Genomic DNA, 18,471 nt, shown 5'->3' with positions numbered 1-18,471 from the left:
TTATTTTGATTTTGGAATAATTTATTTATATAGTACACTTTTATTTAGTCTCACTGGTAAAGACCTTTTATTCAAAACCAAATTTAAAAACTAAAACAAATAATGAATGCTGATTAAGAAACCACTTATTTGATGTATATATGCATTTAGCAGACGCATTTTTCCAAAGCGACATACAGTGCATTCAGATTCCCTGGAAATCAAAACCCACAACCTTGCGCTGCTAATGCAATGCTCTACCACTTGAGCCACAGGAACACTTTTGTATTGTTTGGATTGTAGAACTATGTAGTTGTTGCCTTTAATTTCACATGGTTACAGTTAATTCTTTTAATTTAAGGCCAGTTCTCTGTAGTTTCAACCCAATTCAGAAACAAAAGCTAAATGCTGATGTCTGTACCATCTATGTTTGTATTGAATGTAGGCTACTGTACTTACTGTGCAGTTACTTTCCATTATTTCAGATGGTTACGGTTGTTTTCAATAGCCAAAAGCCAGTTTGGCCTATTAAATACTAAATAAAATCTTGTTTATGCACACTTTCCTTCTTTTATTGTTTGTTGCTCAAAAAAAAACTAAACAATCGGAAATCAGAAACGGCCAGTTTACTTGTAAAAAAAAAAATCGGATATCGGAATCGGCCATGAAAAATCATGATTGGTGCATCCCTAATTTTAATACAGAAGCAATCTAGTACAAGTTTAGCTTCACAGATTTTTGTAATGGGCCACATTGAGAGAAAATGAAGTAGAAATGGTGTGATAGTGGCATTCAACAACTTTATGCTTTTGTCCTAATTAGATGAAATGGATGTGTCGAGCAACAGTTCCAGTGATGAGGCAGAACCGCAAACTTTAAGCTGCAGAAGACAAGAGTATGAGGATCATGTGAATGGTACATACGTTTATTCAAATTCTATACATTATTATTCCTCCAGCTCTGCCTCTACTCCATTACTCTGGATAATTCCGCTGGATAGGAAGTGTACATTTCAGCAATTGCATGAGTAACTGTGCTGTACTTTAGATAGTTGCTTTTTTTTCCACAATCAGCAGGCAACCTGCAAGACGAGGGACGTCAAGACGAGGGACTTAAAGTTTCTTCAAAGAAAAACCCCAATGTTGTTTTCAAACCCATTAAAGCTTAGTTTTGTCTTCGGAACACAATTTTAAGATATTTTGGATAAGGAGGCTTGTGACTGTAGCATAGACTGCCAAGTAAATTACACTTTCATGGTCCAGGAAAGTATGAAAAGCATTGTCAGAGTGGTCCATCTGCCATCAGTGGTTCAACCGTAACTTTATGAAGTGACGAGAATACTTTTTGTACACTAAGAAAACAAAAATAATGACCCCAGATGGACTATTCTGGCAATGTTTTTCATACTTTTCTGGACCTTGACATAGTTATTTACATGGCAGTCTATGGGACAGTCACAAGCCTCCCGGTTTTCATCCAGAATATCTTAAATTGTGTTCTGAAGATGAACGAAGCTTTTACGGGTTTGGAACGACATGGGGGTAAGTAATTATTGACAATTTTTATTTTGGGGTGGAGTAACCCTTTAGCTTAAAGTCATAAGAATACCACATGTATTGTAAAGATAGCAAAGAGAGCAAAATTAAGAGAATTAACATTAGCCTTTCAAAGTAGTACAATAAAGCATTGGCATGTACTTATTATTCATGTAAAGAATTAATTAATTGATTAAAAAAATGCTTCATCATAGGCTCCCAGAAATCACTTGTTCGTAGACCAAAATCCTCCTCCATGGTAGACCTGGACGATGCCAATCTCAAACAAGGTAACCATGTTTTATTAGGAGATTAGTTTAGGACATGTGGTCCCAATACGTAGGTGTGATTTAGACATCAGTGTGTGTGTGTGTGTAGCTCAGGACTCAGTCTTCAACATGGTCCCAATATGTAGGTGTGATTTAGACATCAGTGTGTGTGTGTGTAGCTCAGGACTCAGTCTTCAACATGGTCCCAATATGTAGGTGTGATTTAGACATCAGTGTGTGTGTGTGTAGCTCAGGACTCAGTCTTCAACATGGTCCCAATATGTAGGTGTGATTTAGACATCAGTGTGTGTGTGTGTGTAGCTCAGGACTCAGTCTTCAACATGGTCCCAATATGTAGGTGTGATTTAGACATCAGTGTGTGTGTGTGTAGCTCAGGACTCAGTCTTCAACATGGTCCCAATATGTAGGTGTGATTTAGATATCAGTGTGTGTGTGTGTAGCTCAGGACTCAGTCTTCAACATGGTCCCAATATGTAGGTGTGATTTAGACATCAGTGTGTGTGTGTGTGTAGCTCAGGACTCAGTCTTCAACATGGTCCCAATATTTAGGTGTGATTTAGACATCAGTGTGTGTGTGCGCGTGTAGCTCAGGACTCAGTCTTCAACATGGTCCCAATATGTAGGTGTGATTTAGACATCAGTGTGTGTGTGTGTGTAGCTCAGGACTCAGTCTTCAACATGGTCCCAATATGTAGGTGTGATTTAGACATCAGTGTGTGTGTGTGTGTAGCTCAGGACTCAGTCTTCAACATGGTCCCAATATGTAGGTGTGATTTAGACATCAGTGTGTGTGTGTGTGTAGCTCAGGACTCAGTCTTCAACATGGTCCCAATATGTAGGTGTGATTTAGACATCAGTGTGTGTGTGTGTAGCTCAGGACTCAGTCTTCAACATGGTCCCAATATGTAGGTGTGATTTAGATATCAGTGTGTGTGTGTGTGTAGCTCAGGACTCAGTCTTCAACATGGTCCCAATATGTAGGTGTGATTTAGACATCAATGTGTGTGTGTGTGTAGCTCAGGACTCAGTCTTCAACATGGTCCCAATACGTAGGTGTGATTTAGACATCAGTGTGTGTGTGTGTAGCTCAGGACTCAGTCTTCAACATGGTCCCAATACGTAGGTGTGATTTAGACATCAGTGTGTGTGTGTGTAGCTCAGGACTCAGTCTTCAACATGGTCCCAATACGTAGGTGTGATTTAGACATCAGTGTGTGTGTGTGTGTAGCTCAGGACTCAGTCTTCAACATGGTCCCAATATAGCCCCTTTTACACTGCCATTCCGGCAAATACACGGGTAAAGTGTTCTGGCAATTGTTCACGGGTCACTAGATTTTGCACTTTCACACTGCCAGTGATTACCTGGGATATGTGCGTGCTTTCAGACACAACCCGTAAAGGCCCTGTAACGACACGTGACATCAGGGCGTGACGTGTAATGTACGAGTCAAAAACGTTAGGCATGTTATACTTTCACTGAAGCAAGCGAACGATCTCGGCGTCAGCGCGGCAAGTGAGGAACTAACTGATCTCTGCTTCATTACAGTTTGCACATATTTTTTCGTCCGAACGTTGATCTTCCTTCAAAACACCTGGTAAAAGAGTCACACGATAACGTGCATCATCACTACAACACGGCATTAGATCTGGCTTTTGTTCACACATCGCTCGTCCCGGGATTGAACCCGGCAATGTTACTAGGTCCCCGACCCGGGTTTAATGCCGGAATCAATCCCAGGACGTGATTGCTTTCACACAGAAGGCGACCCAGCAATGTTCCGACAATTTTCCGGGTCCAACGTGCATGTGAAAGGGGCTTATGTAGGTGTGATTTAGACATCGGTGTGTTTGTGTGTAGCTTCACACTGCATGCGTGAGCGGCGCGTGAGCATAACTACAGTGTCACTGCAGCTACAGAGTATTCAAACTGGAAGCGTTTGTACAGCATCACAGCAGTAGCTCCAAAGCTGCATATTTCTCTACAAAGACAACTATAAATTTGTCTTTAGAGGTTTGTCAGTCATAAACTTTTTGAAGTCTTGAAAGTTTGTTAAAACGGGGAATTGCATGTAAATGGTAAACAACGAAAACAGCTCCTGTTCTTTCAGTCAGACAAATACACACATGCAGTTTAAAACGTTTTTTTTAATTTATTTTTTTATTTTAAACATACTGGAGGCAGGGTGTAGACTAATGTTAATGTGTTTCGCACTGATGGATGAAGGGTGTAGACTAATGTAAACGTGTGTCACGCTGCTGGAGGTGGGGTGTAGACTAATGTAAATGTGTGTCGTGCTGCTGGAGGTGGGGTGTAGACTAATGTAAATGTGTGTCGCGCTGCTGGAGGTGGGGTGTAGACTAATGTAAATGTGTGTCGCGCTGATGGAGGTGGGGTGTAGTCTAATGTAAATGTGTGTCGCGCTGCTGGAGGTGGGGTGTAGACTAATGTAAATGTGTGTCATGCTGATGGATGAAGGGTGTAGTCTAATGTAAATGTGTGTCGCGCTGCTGGAGGTGGGGTGTAGACTAATGTAAATGTGTGTCACGCTGATGGAGGTGTGGTGTAGACTAATGTAAATGTGTTTTGCGCTGATGGAGGTGGGGTGTAGACTAATGTAAATGTGTGCTGTGCTGATGGAGGTGGGGTGTAGTCTAATGTAAACGTGTGTCACGCTGATGGAGGTGGGGTGTAGACTAATGTAAATGTGTGTCGTGCTGATGGATGAAGGGTGTAGACTAATGTAAATGTGTGTCGTGCTGATGGATGAAGGGTGTAGACTAATGTAAACGTGTGTCGCGCTGATGGAGGTGGGGTGTAGACTAATGTAAATGTGTGTCGCGCTGATGGAGGTGGGGTGTAGACTAATGTAAATGTGTGTCGTGCTGATGGATGAAGGGTGTAGACTAATGTAAACGTGTGTCGCGCTGATGGAGGTGGGGTGTAGACTAATGTAAATGTGTGTCGCGCTGCTGGAGGTGGGGTGTAGTCTAATGTAAATGTGTGTCGCGCTGCTGGAGGTGGGGTGTAGTCTAATGTAAACGTGTCGCGCTGCTGGAGGTGGGGTGTAGTCTAATGTAAACGTGTCGCGCTGATGGAGGTGGGGTGTAGACTAATGTAAACGTGTGTCGCGCTGATGGAGGTGGGGTGTAGACTAATGTAAACGTGTGTCGCGCTGATGGAGGTGGGGTGTAGACTAATGTAAACGTGTGTCGCGCTGATGGAGGTGGGGTGTAGACTAATGTAAACGTGTGTCGCGCTGATGGAGGTGGGGTGTAGACTAATGTAAACGTGTGTCGCGCTGATGGAGGTGGGGTGTAGACTAATGTAAATGTGTGTTGCGCTGATGGAGGTGGGGTGTAGACTAATGTAAACGTGTGTCGCGCTGCTGGATGAAGGGTGTAGACTAATGTAAATGTGTGTCGTGCTGATGGATGAAGGGTGTAGACTAATGTAAATGTGTGTTGTGCTGATGGATGAAGGGTGTAGACTAATGTAAACGTGTGTCGCGCTGATGGAGGTGGGGTGTAGACTAATGTAAATGTGTGTCGTGCTGATGGATGAAGGGTGTAGACTAATGTAAATGTGTGTTGTGCTGATGGATGAAGGGTGTAGACTAATGTAAACGTGTGTCGCGCTGATGGAGGTGGGGTGTAGACTAATGTAAATGTGTGTCGTGCTGATGGATGAAGGGTGTAGACTAATGTAAATGTGTGTTGTGCTGATGGATGAAGGGTGTAGACTAACGTAAACGTGTGTCGCGCTGATGGAGGTGGGGTGTAGACTAATGTAAATGTGTGTCGTGCTGATGGATGAAGGGTGTAGACTAATGTAAATGTGTGTTGTGCTGATGGATGAAGGGTGTAGACTAATGTAAACGTGTGTCGCGCTGATGGAGGTGGGGTGTAGACTAATGTAAATGTGTGTCGTGCTGATGGATGAAGGGTGTAGACTAATGTAAATGTGTGTTGTGCTGATGGATGAAGGGTGTAGACTAACGTAAACGTGTGTCGCGCTGATGGAGGTGGGGTGTAGACTAATGTAAATGTGTGTCGTGCTGATGGATGAAGGGTGTAGACTAATGTAAATGTGTGTTGTGCTGATGGATGAAGGGTGTAGACTAATGTAAACGTGTGTTGCGCTGATGGAGGTGGGGTGTAGACTAATGTAAATGTGTGTCGTGCTGATGGATGAAGGGTGTAGACTAATGTAAATGTGTGTTGTGCTGATGGATGAAGGGTGTAGACTAATGTAAACGTTTGTCACGCTGCTGGAGGTGGGGTGTAGTCTAATGTAAATGTGTGTCGTGCTGATGTAGGTGGGATGTAGACTAATGTAAACGTGTGTCACGCTGATGGAGGCGGGGTGTAGACTAATGTAAAAGTGTGTCGCGCTGCTCTAGGTGGGATGTAGACTAATGTAAACGTGTGTCACGCTGATGGAGGCGGGGTGTAGACTAATGTAAAAGTGTGTCGCGCTGCTCTAGGCGGGGTGTCGACTAATGTAAACGTGTTGTGATGCTCACGCATATCCCATAAACACAACAACTATGAAATGAAGAAGTGTAGGCAATCTAGGACAGGCACCAATGGTCAGAATATTATAGACAAAAGAATAAAGATTAGCAGCAGTTGAGAGTCAGGTATCATATTTGCAATACCAAAGAACCATTCCATTTCCATAATCAGTCCTTTATGGGAAGCATGAATGTCTCGTAGTCTAAAAACTTTAGCATGATGTGGAAAAAAAAATATTGGAGTCGGTATGTTACTTCATTTTATTAGTGTTAATTTATTTTATTAAACTGGATTAGGGCTGTAGCTATCGAATATTTTAGTAATCGAGTATTCTACCAAAAATTCAATCGATTAATCGAGTAATTGGATAAAATGTGTTTTTGCTTAATTAAAGTGTAATATTAATTATGCACGAGAAAATAAGACTCCTGGGTCTCTTAAAATGAACAACTAAGTTTCCTTTTTTAGAAAAAAAAATATTTGTATTTTTTAAATGCATAGAATGCATTACTTTAAAAAATAACATTTAATTATTACCCATTATTTCTCTGTCTGTACTTGTACTGTGAACAATGACAATAAAGTTGACAGATGAATTAAGTGCATTTAAGTGCCATTCAGTTGGGGTTTTAAATAAAGCATTTTCTGAGATGCACATAAAACATTCATTTAATTTATCTTTTAATTATTGAAAATTTACTTAACTTTTTGGTAAACAAAGGGGATTTACTATAATAAAAAAAAACATGGAAGAAATGTTGTGTGATTTAAAACTTAAAAAAAAAAAAAGTTTTATTTTTATTATTTTTTTATTTATTTTTTTTTTAGTAGTAGGCTATGTACATTCTGCTGAACAACAGTCTTTAACCGCACTTTTATTTCGACGGGTTGGCGTACCTTTACAGTTCTGTGTATGTGATGTGACGCTAGTTTTACTCAAATCAAACGGTCAAATGCTCATGAAATGACTGTCAGAGCAGTTCTGGAGATGTTGTTCATGTGTTCACGTCTTATTTAGAGAGACAGCAGATGCTGAATTCACCGCGAGCTTCATGCGCTCTTCCGTGTGTTTAATGAATGAAGACGCGCTTCTGCTCAATTCATTAACACAGAACATGCAGGATTCATATTTAAACAGACTATTCCGGCTTAATATTTACAGATATTAGTCCATATCGTGATTTGATGTAAGTGCAATGACCTATTTTTGATGAATTCATTCAAAATTTGGCAAATTCCTTGCCATACTGCGTTAAACTGTAAAATTAGTTTTTATTACTGGATTCCGCGATTCCCTCCGCGTTTCCTGCATCGCGGAAGTCATAGGGCCCTAGTTGTGGTATGCCAGCTTTATCTTGCAATGGACACACGCCACGACGTTCTCTTTACGTTTTCCTGCACCCTCAAATCAAAACACTGCTGACTCATTGCAGTGTGCGATTCCGGACGCAGCGCTTGTGTCTCCTTCCGCTTTGTGGGTGATGTAATCGCATTGTCACATTAAAAAAAATCATTGCCAAAGAACCTGACGTGAGATTTAAAATAAATTAAAAGAGGCTTCGAGGCAGAGGAATTTGCCTCGATCATTTTTTGTAATCGAGTTACTCAATTTACTCGAGGAATCGTTTCAGCCCTAAACTGGATAAATCGTAACACCTTTTTATATTTTATGTGGTGTCATGATTTACTTTTGATAAAAAGGTTTATTATTGTATGTTCGTTTGGCATTTCATTTATTGTATACCCTTTAAATGTGCATATTGAAAGAACAGCAGCAGCAGAAAGAAGTATGGTGTAACATTTATTCGAAACACTTGTATTTGGTACTTGCTACCTTATATCTTTACTCTTTCCTTTGATTCTTTTCATGGCTTTGGAAAACTTTTCTCGGGTGTTTCTCTACATCAATTTTTGCATAACTCTGGGTCACCGACACCAAGCTTTGTTGCAATTACTTTCTAGGAATTAAATGCTTTCTCTGAATCTTTTAAAGGTCCCATTCTTCGTGTTCCCATGTTTTAAACTTTAGTTAGTGTGTAATGTTGTGAGAAACTCCTCTTTGTTCATAACCCCTCCTCTAGCCCCAGCTGGCCCGCTTTGGCCCAAGGTTTTCGTCGGGCCAAAAAACCCTGGCCGTTGGCCCAGAGGAAGCCCCGGCGAGGCACGATCAAGCCCCGGAAGTGACAGTGGAAACGCGACTGGCACTGGCACGCACTAGCACGCCCGCTTTAAGCTCGCCAGTGGAAACGCGGCTAATGTGTGTGTGTAGCTCAGGACTCAGTCTTCAACATGGTCCCAATATGTAGGTGTGATTTAGACATCAGTGTGTGTGTGTGTGTGTGCGCGTGTAGCTCAGGACTCAGTTTTCAACATGGTCCCAATATGTAGGTGTGATTTAGACATCAGTGTGTGTGTGTGTGTGTAGCTCAGGACTCAGTCTTCAACATGGTCCCAATATTTAGGTGTGATTTAGACATCAGTGTGTGTGTGTGTGTGTGCGCGTGTAGCTCAGGACTCAGTTTTCAACATGGTCCCAATATGTAGGTGTGATTTAGACATCAGTGTGTGTGTGTGTAGCTCAGGACTCAGTCTTCAACATGGTCCCAATACGTAGGTGTGATTTAGACATCAGTGTGTGTGTGTGTAGCTCAGGACTCAGTCTTCAACATGGTCCCAATATTTAGGTGTGATTTAGACATCAGTGTGTGTGTGTGTGTGTGTGCGCGTGTAGCTCAGGACTCAGTCTTCAACATGGTCCCAATATGTAGGTGTGATTTAGACATCAGTGTGTGTGTGTGTGTAGCTCAGGACTCAGTCTTCAACATGGTCCCAATATGTAGGTGTGATTTAGACATCAGTGTGTGTGTGTGTAGCTCAGGACTCAGTCTTCAACATGGTCCCAATATGTAGGTGTGATTTAGACATCAGTGTGTGTGTGTGTAGCTCAGGACTCAGTCTTCAACATGGTCCCAATATGTAGGTGTGATTTAGACATCAGTGTGTGTGTGTGTGTGTGCGCGTGTAGCTCAGGACTCAGTTTTCAACATGGTCCCAATATGTAGGTGTGATTTAGACATCAGTGTGTGTGTGTGTGTGTGTGCGCGTGTAGCTCAGGACTCAGTCTTCAACATGGTCCCAATATGTAGGTGTGATTTAGACATCAGTGTGTGTGTGTGTAGCTCAGGACTCAGTCTTCAACATGGTCCCAATATGTAGGTGTGATTTAGACATCAATGTGTGTGTGTGTGTAGCTCAGGACTCAGTCTTCAACATGGTCCCAATATGTAGGTGTGATTTAGACATCAGTGTGTGTGTGTGTAGCTCAGGACTCAGTCTTCAACATGGTCCCAATATGTAGGTGTGATTTAGACATCAGTGTGTGTGTGTGTAGCTCAGGACTCAGTCTTCAACATGGTCCCAATATGTAGGTGTGATTTAGACATCAGTGTGTGTGTGTGTAGCTCAGGACTCAGAACACTGTTTTATGGGTTTTTGTTTTCTCTGGCTTTGACTGATTTGCCTTATTAAATGTAAATCCTAATTTTTTTTTTTAGGCACAAAAGTCAGTGTCAAAAAGAAGTGGTCGGAAGAAGAGGTTGGGGCAGTTGAAAAGCATTTGATGCATTTCATACGCAGCTGTCGAGTTCCTGGGAAGACGGACTGTGTCTCATGCCTGTTAGCTGAGCCTGAAGCACTGAAAAACAGAGACTGGTCTGCTATTAAGTTTTATATTAATAACAGAATTACTGCATTGAAAAGACAACAGAGTCGGTAGGACCGATTTTTTTTTTTTTTTTTATACATTTATACGCTGTTAAATCAATTTGAAGTTAAGGCTTTATGAAGTCCTCTTTGATTTTAAGCAAGAATTGTTAAAAACAAAAATTTGGGTAACACTTTATAATAATGTTCAGTTGTAAGTAATGTATAAGTGATTTAGTTATAATGAGGAACTAATAATTTACAAAACGACTTAACGTTCACAATGTTAAGATTTAAAAATCTTTTGGTAAGTTATCTGAAAAAATAGCATCTTAAAATAATAAAACAGATCCTTAGTAAAGGGCTAAGAAGTTATTAGCTAATATATTATTTATCACTTATCACAGCATTAAAGTACTCCATGTGTGTCAGAGAAGACATCTGTCTAACCCTCACCAGTGAGCACTTACATTGTAGTACACACTACAAAGTGTTCAGAACCTGTATGTAAACACATTAATAAATCATTTACAAAGCTTTCTGCGTCCCCTAATCTAAAGTGTACACTACTCATCAGTTGTAAATGTTTTGCAAACCTGCTGGTTACTGGTTGTGTGTGTATGCACTCCAGGGTGAACGATCTACAAATGATGAGTAAAACGTTTACAACTGATGAGTAGTGTACACTTTAGATTAGGGGACACAGAAAGCTTTGTAAATGATTTATTAATGTGTTTACATACAGGTTCTGAACACTTTGTAGTGTGTACTACAATGTAAGTGCTCACTGGTGAGGGTTAGACAGATGTCTTCTCTGACACACATGGAGTATTTTAATGCTGTGAGATAATAGTACAAAGTTGACATTTCAATGATTTATAATCAATTGATTCTGTATTAACTAGTAACTGAACTAGTAACTATTAAAGGGATAGTTCACACAAAGAAGAAAATTCTGTCATCATTTATTCACGCTCATGTCGTTCCAAACCTGTATGAGTTGCTTTCTTATGTTAAACATGAAGATATTTTGAAGATTGCGGGTAATGTTTAACATAAGAAAGCAACTCATACAGGTTTGGAATGGCATGAGCGTGAGTAAATGGTGACAGAATTTTCTTCTTTGTGTGAACCATCCCTTTTACCAGTTTGTAAGGATCTCTTTGATTAATTCATGATGCAATTTTTTTAAGATAACCTATGACAGATTTGTAAATCGTTAGCATATTATTTAATAACTTGTGAGTGTATAGAATGTTTTGTAAATTATTAGTTCATCATTATCTAATCATTTATAAATGACTTATAACTGAACATTATTATAAAGTTTTACCCAAAATTTTGTTAAGGCATCAGTTCCCGGGACGCCAGTTCCATTGCGTAACATTCAATGTTTTCACATGTTGTTTTTTTTATAATTTGTTTCTACAATTGGGATGCTGTTTCATAATAAATCATACTCCGCTGTCGAGTTCCTGGGATGATGAACTGTGTCTCATGCCTGTTGGCTGAACCTGAGGCACTGAAAAACAGTCATAGTTTTAAATTATCCTTTTAAATCAATTTAAATCAATAAATGAATTTAAGGCTTTATAATTGCCTCTTTGAGTTTAGCAAAAAAATGTAAAAACAACACTGAATGTTTTCACATGCTTGTTTGTGTCTGCGATTTAAGATGCAGTTTTATAATAAATGTTGCTTGTTGCTACAGCAATAAAACCATTCTTGTGAATTTGGTAGTAGATCTTTACTTCATGTTATAGGTTGCCCTTTGTTTCTTCTTTAGTGAGTGTATGGATAAGCACAATTTCTGCAAAACAAATAGATTTTTTAGAGGGTGGTTTATTTCAGCATGTTTAGAACTAAGAAATGCAGATCAAATGGACAGCTTGCAATGGCCACTTGTGAAAATTGTTTTATTGAGTTGTCTCCAGTAAAACTCTGTTCTTCACAGCAAAACAGTTTTTTTTTTAATCAGTATGATAATCTTGTACCAATATGTAGGTATGATTTAGACATCAGTGTATGTGTGTTTATATGTCCTGAAAGGTGATGAAATTAATATTTGTACTCATATGTAGGTTAAAAATCTGGTTGTGCAAAAATATGCTTTAAATTAAAATCTTAACAGATTACTGTCATAACAAAACCATTGGCAACCTAAAACTGTTTTCAGCTTGGCTCTAGCTGCTTTAAAAAGGCATGTCCCCATATGTGAGGTATTTTTTATATGTACCAGTTTTTCACAAAAACGCGTATGTGTGTGTGCGCGCGTGTGTGCGCGTGTGTGCGCGCGCGTGTGTGTGTGTGTGTGTGCGCGCGCACGGGTGTGAGCACGCGTGTGAGCAGCTCAGACTTACTCGACTGGTTCCTGATGGCAGAATAATGAACGAGTTCGCAGAACAATAAAATATAACTTCGTGTGCTTTGAGACTGGGCATAAAATCGATTTGCTGTACATTTCACGCGACCAGAGGTGTTTTTTTTGGAGGGGGGGCGGGGGGGGGGGGGTCGCGGGGCAGCAGCGCATTTATCATGGGGTCGCGGGCTAAAAAGTTTGGGAACCCCTGATGTAGACTATAACAATTAATATTTGCTTTTCTTGAACATTTGGTGCTACTGAAATAGTCAAGCATCATTTACTTTATTCATATTTATTCATTAGTGTTATTATGTTCACAAAAAATGTTTACCTAACTGAGAAAAACTTAAAGGCTACGCACACTTTAGTTTTGATTTAATGTCTTAATATTCTTACGTTAATATATACTGTATAAAGGAACCATGTTCAATAGTTGTGGTACCAAAACGGATAATGAAATTTCACTGGAACTGATACAACTAAAAACCTAGTATTGAACCACACTTTGACACTGCAAATCCTTAGACAATAAGTAAATATAACAGTAAATATAATTTATTTGTAATTTTTGGAGTGTAATGATAGTTCTTACAGCTGCTAGGTGCTGAAGGTGAGAGAGAGGCTCCAGAATGCTTTGCTGTACGAGTGTGATGTTTTGTATACACCGTTGGAGAAGTTGTTGCTGAGGGCTGGTGTCACACACCAGAGTGATCTCCTGCAGGACAGGCAGCAAGCCCTCCAGAGCTGCCCTGTATCCTTCTGATTCATCCAGCGTCATCTGCAGACACATCACATGAGTTACTAACAAGTTACTATGTAAAAGCAAAATGGCTTTAATGTGAGGTTTCGACCTGACCTTGAGGGAGTTGGCGTGACAGTGGATGCATTTCGAAGTGGTGTAGGTTCTGGGAGCGACCAGCCAGGACTGAGCCTCTCTTAACCAGCAGTTGGAGCTATTGAGTAAACCTTCATAGTCCTGCAGACAGGCAGGGATCTGATGGGACCAAATTACAGAAACAAAGTCAGTCAAGGTATGCTATAAGTGGCATTTTATGTTGTGAATTCATGATTATTGGCAACATCTGACTTTGCTGATGAGGGCGGTCCTTTGCTCGGCCTGTTTGGCTGTGGTCTGATAGAGCTGCAGAGGCTCTGTGAGCTGGTCCATGAGGACGTGTTCTCTCTCAGGCTTCTGCTCAGCCAGATCCTGCACCTCAGCCTCCAGCTTAGCTATCCGCGTGTGCCACTGGTCCAGCTCATCCCATATGCGCTGCACACACAGGCACAGATGCACATCAGACCTCCGTTACTGTTGACACCATATTTCATTGGACACAAATTGAAATGTGAGAGCTGGAAGAACAGTTCACGCAAAATGTGATGAAGCCTTATTATTTCACTTTTATTCTTAATTTATTTGTATTATCTTATTTGTTGTACATATTAAAAGTTATAAAGGAAAAACTGACCATCACAGGCTAAACAACTGAGGATCACTGGAGGACTGAAAGGATGGATTTATAGTGTTAAGCTAAAAAATGCTAGGGCCTGTTTACACCTGGTCACTTCATGAGTCTTCTCTGAACAGACTGCCATCCGATCATGGAAAGAGTGTGAATGCCCTCCGAAACGCTTTTGGAGACAGATTTAAATCTGATCGCTTAAACCACTTGCATCTGTCTGTTGAAATCACATATGTAGTCCTCCTAAAATATTAAAATAATAAATGTGCGAGAGCTTGTTATAGGCTATATGACATGTCATAGCCAGATATGATGGTAGCGCATTGCCGCGGATGAGTAGCTGATTATCTCTTTAGCAAGCCACACGCAAACTGCCACAGATGAAACGGCAAGTAAGTCGCGGGCGTCATCATGCATCATCTTCTTTAAAAGTAGTAAGACTAACTCCAGTGCTGATGCCGCACTTTGTCTGCCGTTGCGGTTTTTAATATTGAAACTAGCTGATGATGAATAAAATGCAGTGCACATCTGTTGCTTTCATTGATGTGAACCCTGTAAATTTGCATGTAGCATGGGAACTGAAGATTGGATTTATATAATTACATTTTATGGACACACATTTATATGGTCAGGTATACATGGAGCCATTTCAACAAATCAGACCGATAACTGATCAGAGTGAACAGGCCCAGAGGGTCTGTTACCATCATACCCTACAGGATTTTCTATGTAATCCGACAACTCCGATCTGCAGATTGGCTGTGATTTTCAGCAACTAGCATCAACTTGTCCAGACCGTAAATCAGAGCAAAAATCTGGGTGTGTAGTGTATTACCATCTTTATTTGTACAGCACTTTACTCACACACTGGTTGTTTCAGTTTTGCTTTACATGAATTAGTTTTGCTGTTTATAATAAACATTGTTTACAATGACTATGGCACTATAATTTGTTTGTTTTATACTTATTTTTAAGACTAAAGAGTAAGAATATAATAAGATTATTATAAGAAAAAAACAAAGCAACTGACTGATTATGTCAATAATGTTCATGTGAATGCAATCAAGAAAGAAGTACCTTTTGTGCACGTTTGGCCTCAGAAAAATTAGGACTCGTTTGCTTCAGCAGGGCTTGCACACAATTCAAGCCAACGGTCACCTCTCCAATCAGCTCACCCATTTTACAGAGAGGACCACTTCTCTCCATGACCATGCCCAACTGAAAAAAATTATAATTTAAATCAACACACAACACCAAAATTCTGAAACTTTTTAAATATATATTTTCAAAAAGATTAGCAAACAAATGTTGTTGTTCTTTATTTAGTTTTTTCACAAAATAAAGGCATTGCTTTATTTTATTGTTTTTTGCTTTTTTTTATAATTACTTTGTCCTTGGCCTCCTGAATGGAGACGTCAAGCTCATTCTGTAAGATCTGAATCTCTGAGGGTACACAGCTCCATTTCTTCTGCACTCTTTCCATGACATCCTGCAGTCGAGCCTTTTGTGAAACCAATTCCATTTTGACTTCCTACAGTGCAATAAAACACAATGAATACAACATCAACACCAAGGACTGCAGAAACAGACGCCTTGAATGTCAAACACAGACACCAACCTGTAAGTGTTGAGCAGCTGACTCTGACTGTAAAACCACCAAAAGAGAGAGAACATTCTGCTGAATGGCACTCAACTCCTCCTGCACGCGACCCAACTCCTGGATCTCAAAAAGCACCTCCCGACGGATGTTATTGCTCTGATCTCTGAGGCTACACATGAAAAAGAAGCTTTATAAATAGTATATCTTAACATATATGCATTCATGTGTCTGTGTGTATAAGTCATACCTTCTGCAGTGACCCTGTAAAGACTGCAAGTCCTGGCAGATTTGAGGGCACACTTTCAGCTGTTGCAAATTTGAGACCCCAAGCAATCGTGTCACATGGTGTTGTAGAGATGCCAAAGTGTGATGCTCCTGCTCAATTCCATCTTGAAGGCGCTCAGTGAGGCTCAGAACAACCTGAAGATCCACCAGGGATCCCGCCACCATAGAGGAGTCTGGAAGATCCTTCTGCAGTCTGTCAAGAGCTTCCTTTGATTTATTCAGCTGCACAGCAGACCCAAACATGAATAGAAAGGGTTTACAAACAGCTCACTTATTAATAATTTTATCAGGAAATTATCTTTTTAAAAAGCTGAAAAAGAAATGAATAAAATAAAACAATTAAATAAAATAAATGTTTGCATACACGTATCACAAAGTCTTTCCACTCTGCTTCTTTATGAGTCGTGCTGGCTTTGAGTGATTCTACTCTCCACTGCAGCACTGCCCAAGACCTCCAGAGCTGTCCCAGCATCAGATCCACAGGTGCTTTGCAGCGTAGACCTGGACAACTTTCCCTCAATTCCTCAAGCCTTTTAGCAACGTTCTTTAGCTCTGTCTGGAGCAACTGCAGATGAAGATTTTTAGTGCACACAGATCTAGCATACTTGCAGTGTTATGAGAAAAGTAGCAGCACAAGGAACCAAGAAAGACTGATTTTCAGGAGTCAAAAGGGAAGCAAGTTTTCACTGGTTCCCCAAATCATTTTAGAAGGATAGTTCACTCAAAAATTTACATTTGTTTACCTGCTTATTCCAGGGCATCCAAGATGTACATGACTTTGTTTCTTCAGCAGAACACAAACTGAGATTTTTAATTCAAACCGTTGCAATCTATCAGCCTTATAATGTAAGTGGATTGGAATTTATGCCTGAAGCATCATCTTCCTCTTGCTTTATGGCAGATCATAGACTTATAAGTGCATTACTGCCACCTATCTGTCAAATGGACAACTTACACTATATATATAATCTCAATTAGGAGTGTCAATAATCCATTTGAGAGATAGGTGGTGGTGGTGCACTTACAAGTCTGTGATCTGCTGTAAAGCAAGAAGAAGAGGATGATGCGTCAGGCGCCTGCTGTTGAGAAGAAAGCGCTCAAGACAGACAGTGAGATGAAAATCTGAGGTAAAAAACAATAAACAACAAATAATGTTTAGTTTCTTGCACAGACCAATGGTTTTGTGTCTTTACACATAAGTTTATTGTCACGAGCCACAGGGTTTAATTTGGTTTTGTTTGTGTATTTTTTTGGACTCCCAAAGCTGTGATTCCCATCCACCTACATAACATTTATTCATTTAGCTGACGCTTTTATCCAAAGCGACTTACAATTGCTATATATGTCAGAGGTCACACACCTCTGGAGCAACCAAGGGTTAAGTGTCTTGCTCAGGGACACATTGGTGTCTTACAGTGGATTCGAACCCAGGTCTCTCACACCAAAGGCATGTGTCTTATCAACTGCGCCAACACCACCCACCACTTAAGATTATGAGATTATGAGACTGAAAGACTGCAATGGTTTAAGTACAAAATCTTTCTTTGTGTTCTATTGAAGAAAAAAAGTCCCTTACATCTTGTATGCCCTGGGAGTAATCAGATTAACATCAAATTTTTATTTTTGGGTGAAATGTCCCTTTAAGGACTCCATAGACATTCTTGCAATGCATTTAAACCAATCAAAATATGCATGATAAAAAAAATGGAATTAAGTGACTGTGTATGGTATATAATGAACACAAACCTTTACTTTCAGCTGTTGATCTTGGCAGGCTTCGGAATCAGCCGGTTTTTGACTTAAGCAATGACTAGAGATTTGAGAATCAACATTTCTGAGAAGTTTGCTCATTTCTTCATGGTGACTCATGTGAACAATTTGGTCTTTCATGTACCTAAATTGGAGCAGAAAGATTAAACCTTTAAAGGCAGCTAAATAAAACTGCATCTAGTACATTTTATTTAACCAAATAGATGTATTCCATCCAGAGTAATAGTTTCAGGGCTTGTTTTCTGAGGAAAATGTTTTCAAGTACTCTACCGTATGTGGTACCATTTAAAGAGCTTTCTGAGAAAATGCATGATTATTTGTAGAAATATTTTCCCCAAATAATCCAAAAAGTCCACACTATTTACAATTACTAAATCATCTTCCAATTTGATATGAAAATATCAACCACCATTGGAGGGAACTGTGAAAGCAACTGAATCATAGGTCAAGGTCATTAAGTTTTTATAGAAAAACAACCCATAGCATGCTTTATAGAGTATGACCAACCTCTGTAAGACCTCAAGTCTGAGCTGAGCCTGAGCTTCTAATTTGGCATCTTGTACTAGAAGGTGACTCAAAACCTTGATATGAAGCTGCTCAGTTAGAGGGATGGAGAGGCATGTCTGCTGGGGAACAGAAGCACCAACTTCAGACAAGTGGGCCTGGAAACCCTCAACCAGAGTGCTAAAAATCCGATCAATATAGCGATGCTCCTCTTTGTAGCCTTTGAAGCCATCAGAGGGGATCATGAGATTGGATCTAATCTGCTGAAAGAAGCTCTCTGCACCCTGAACAGCCCAGTGGTAATGCTTCAGTGCCTCCCAAGCTTGGAGCAGCTTGTCCTGGACAGCGAAACACAAACTATTTAGAAATTGGAAAAACAACACACATAGCTCTCTAAAAACTAGAGATGGGTAAACATTCAGTTTTTCCAAATGATCGTGATTTTCATTTCAACTCCAAGATATTG

At 40.0% G+C, this 18,471-nt stretch overlaps 1 protein-coding gene across 1 annotated transcript in view; it reads right to left on the bottom strand.

The window, feature by feature from the left end:
* The window catches only part of LOC113063326 (nesprin-2-like), a 603,140-nt gene that overhangs the window by 544,206 nt on the left and 40,463 nt on the right, over window positions 1-18,471 (bottom strand). Inside the window, exons 45-54 of the mRNA XM_026233640.1 lie at window positions 18,009-18,343; window positions 17,478-17,625; window positions 16,096-16,296; window positions 15,694-15,953; window positions 15,465-15,615; window positions 15,234-15,377; window positions 14,924-15,064; window positions 13,471-13,653; window positions 13,240-13,377; window positions 12,976-13,161 (exon numbers count right to left, since the gene is read on the bottom strand). Coding sequence (XP_026089425.1) covers window positions 12,976-13,161; window positions 13,240-13,377; window positions 13,471-13,653; window positions 14,924-15,064; window positions 15,234-15,377; window positions 15,465-15,615; window positions 15,694-15,953; window positions 16,096-16,296; window positions 17,478-17,625; window positions 18,009-18,343 — 1,887 coding nt within the window. The remainder of the gene's footprint in view (window positions 1-12,975; window positions 13,162-13,239; window positions 13,378-13,470; window positions 13,654-14,923; window positions 15,065-15,233; window positions 15,378-15,464; window positions 15,616-15,693; window positions 15,954-16,095; window positions 16,297-17,477; window positions 17,626-18,008; window positions 18,344-18,471) is intronic.

This window comes from Carassius auratus, chromosome 45 (genome assembly GCF_003368295.1).
Source record: "Carassius auratus strain Wakin chromosome 45, ASM336829v1, whole genome shotgun sequence".
NCBI classification, from domain to species: domain Eukaryota; kingdom Metazoa; phylum Chordata; class Actinopteri; order Cypriniformes; family Cyprinidae; genus Carassius; species Carassius auratus.
This window is presented reverse-complemented; position numbering and strand designations above follow the sequence as displayed.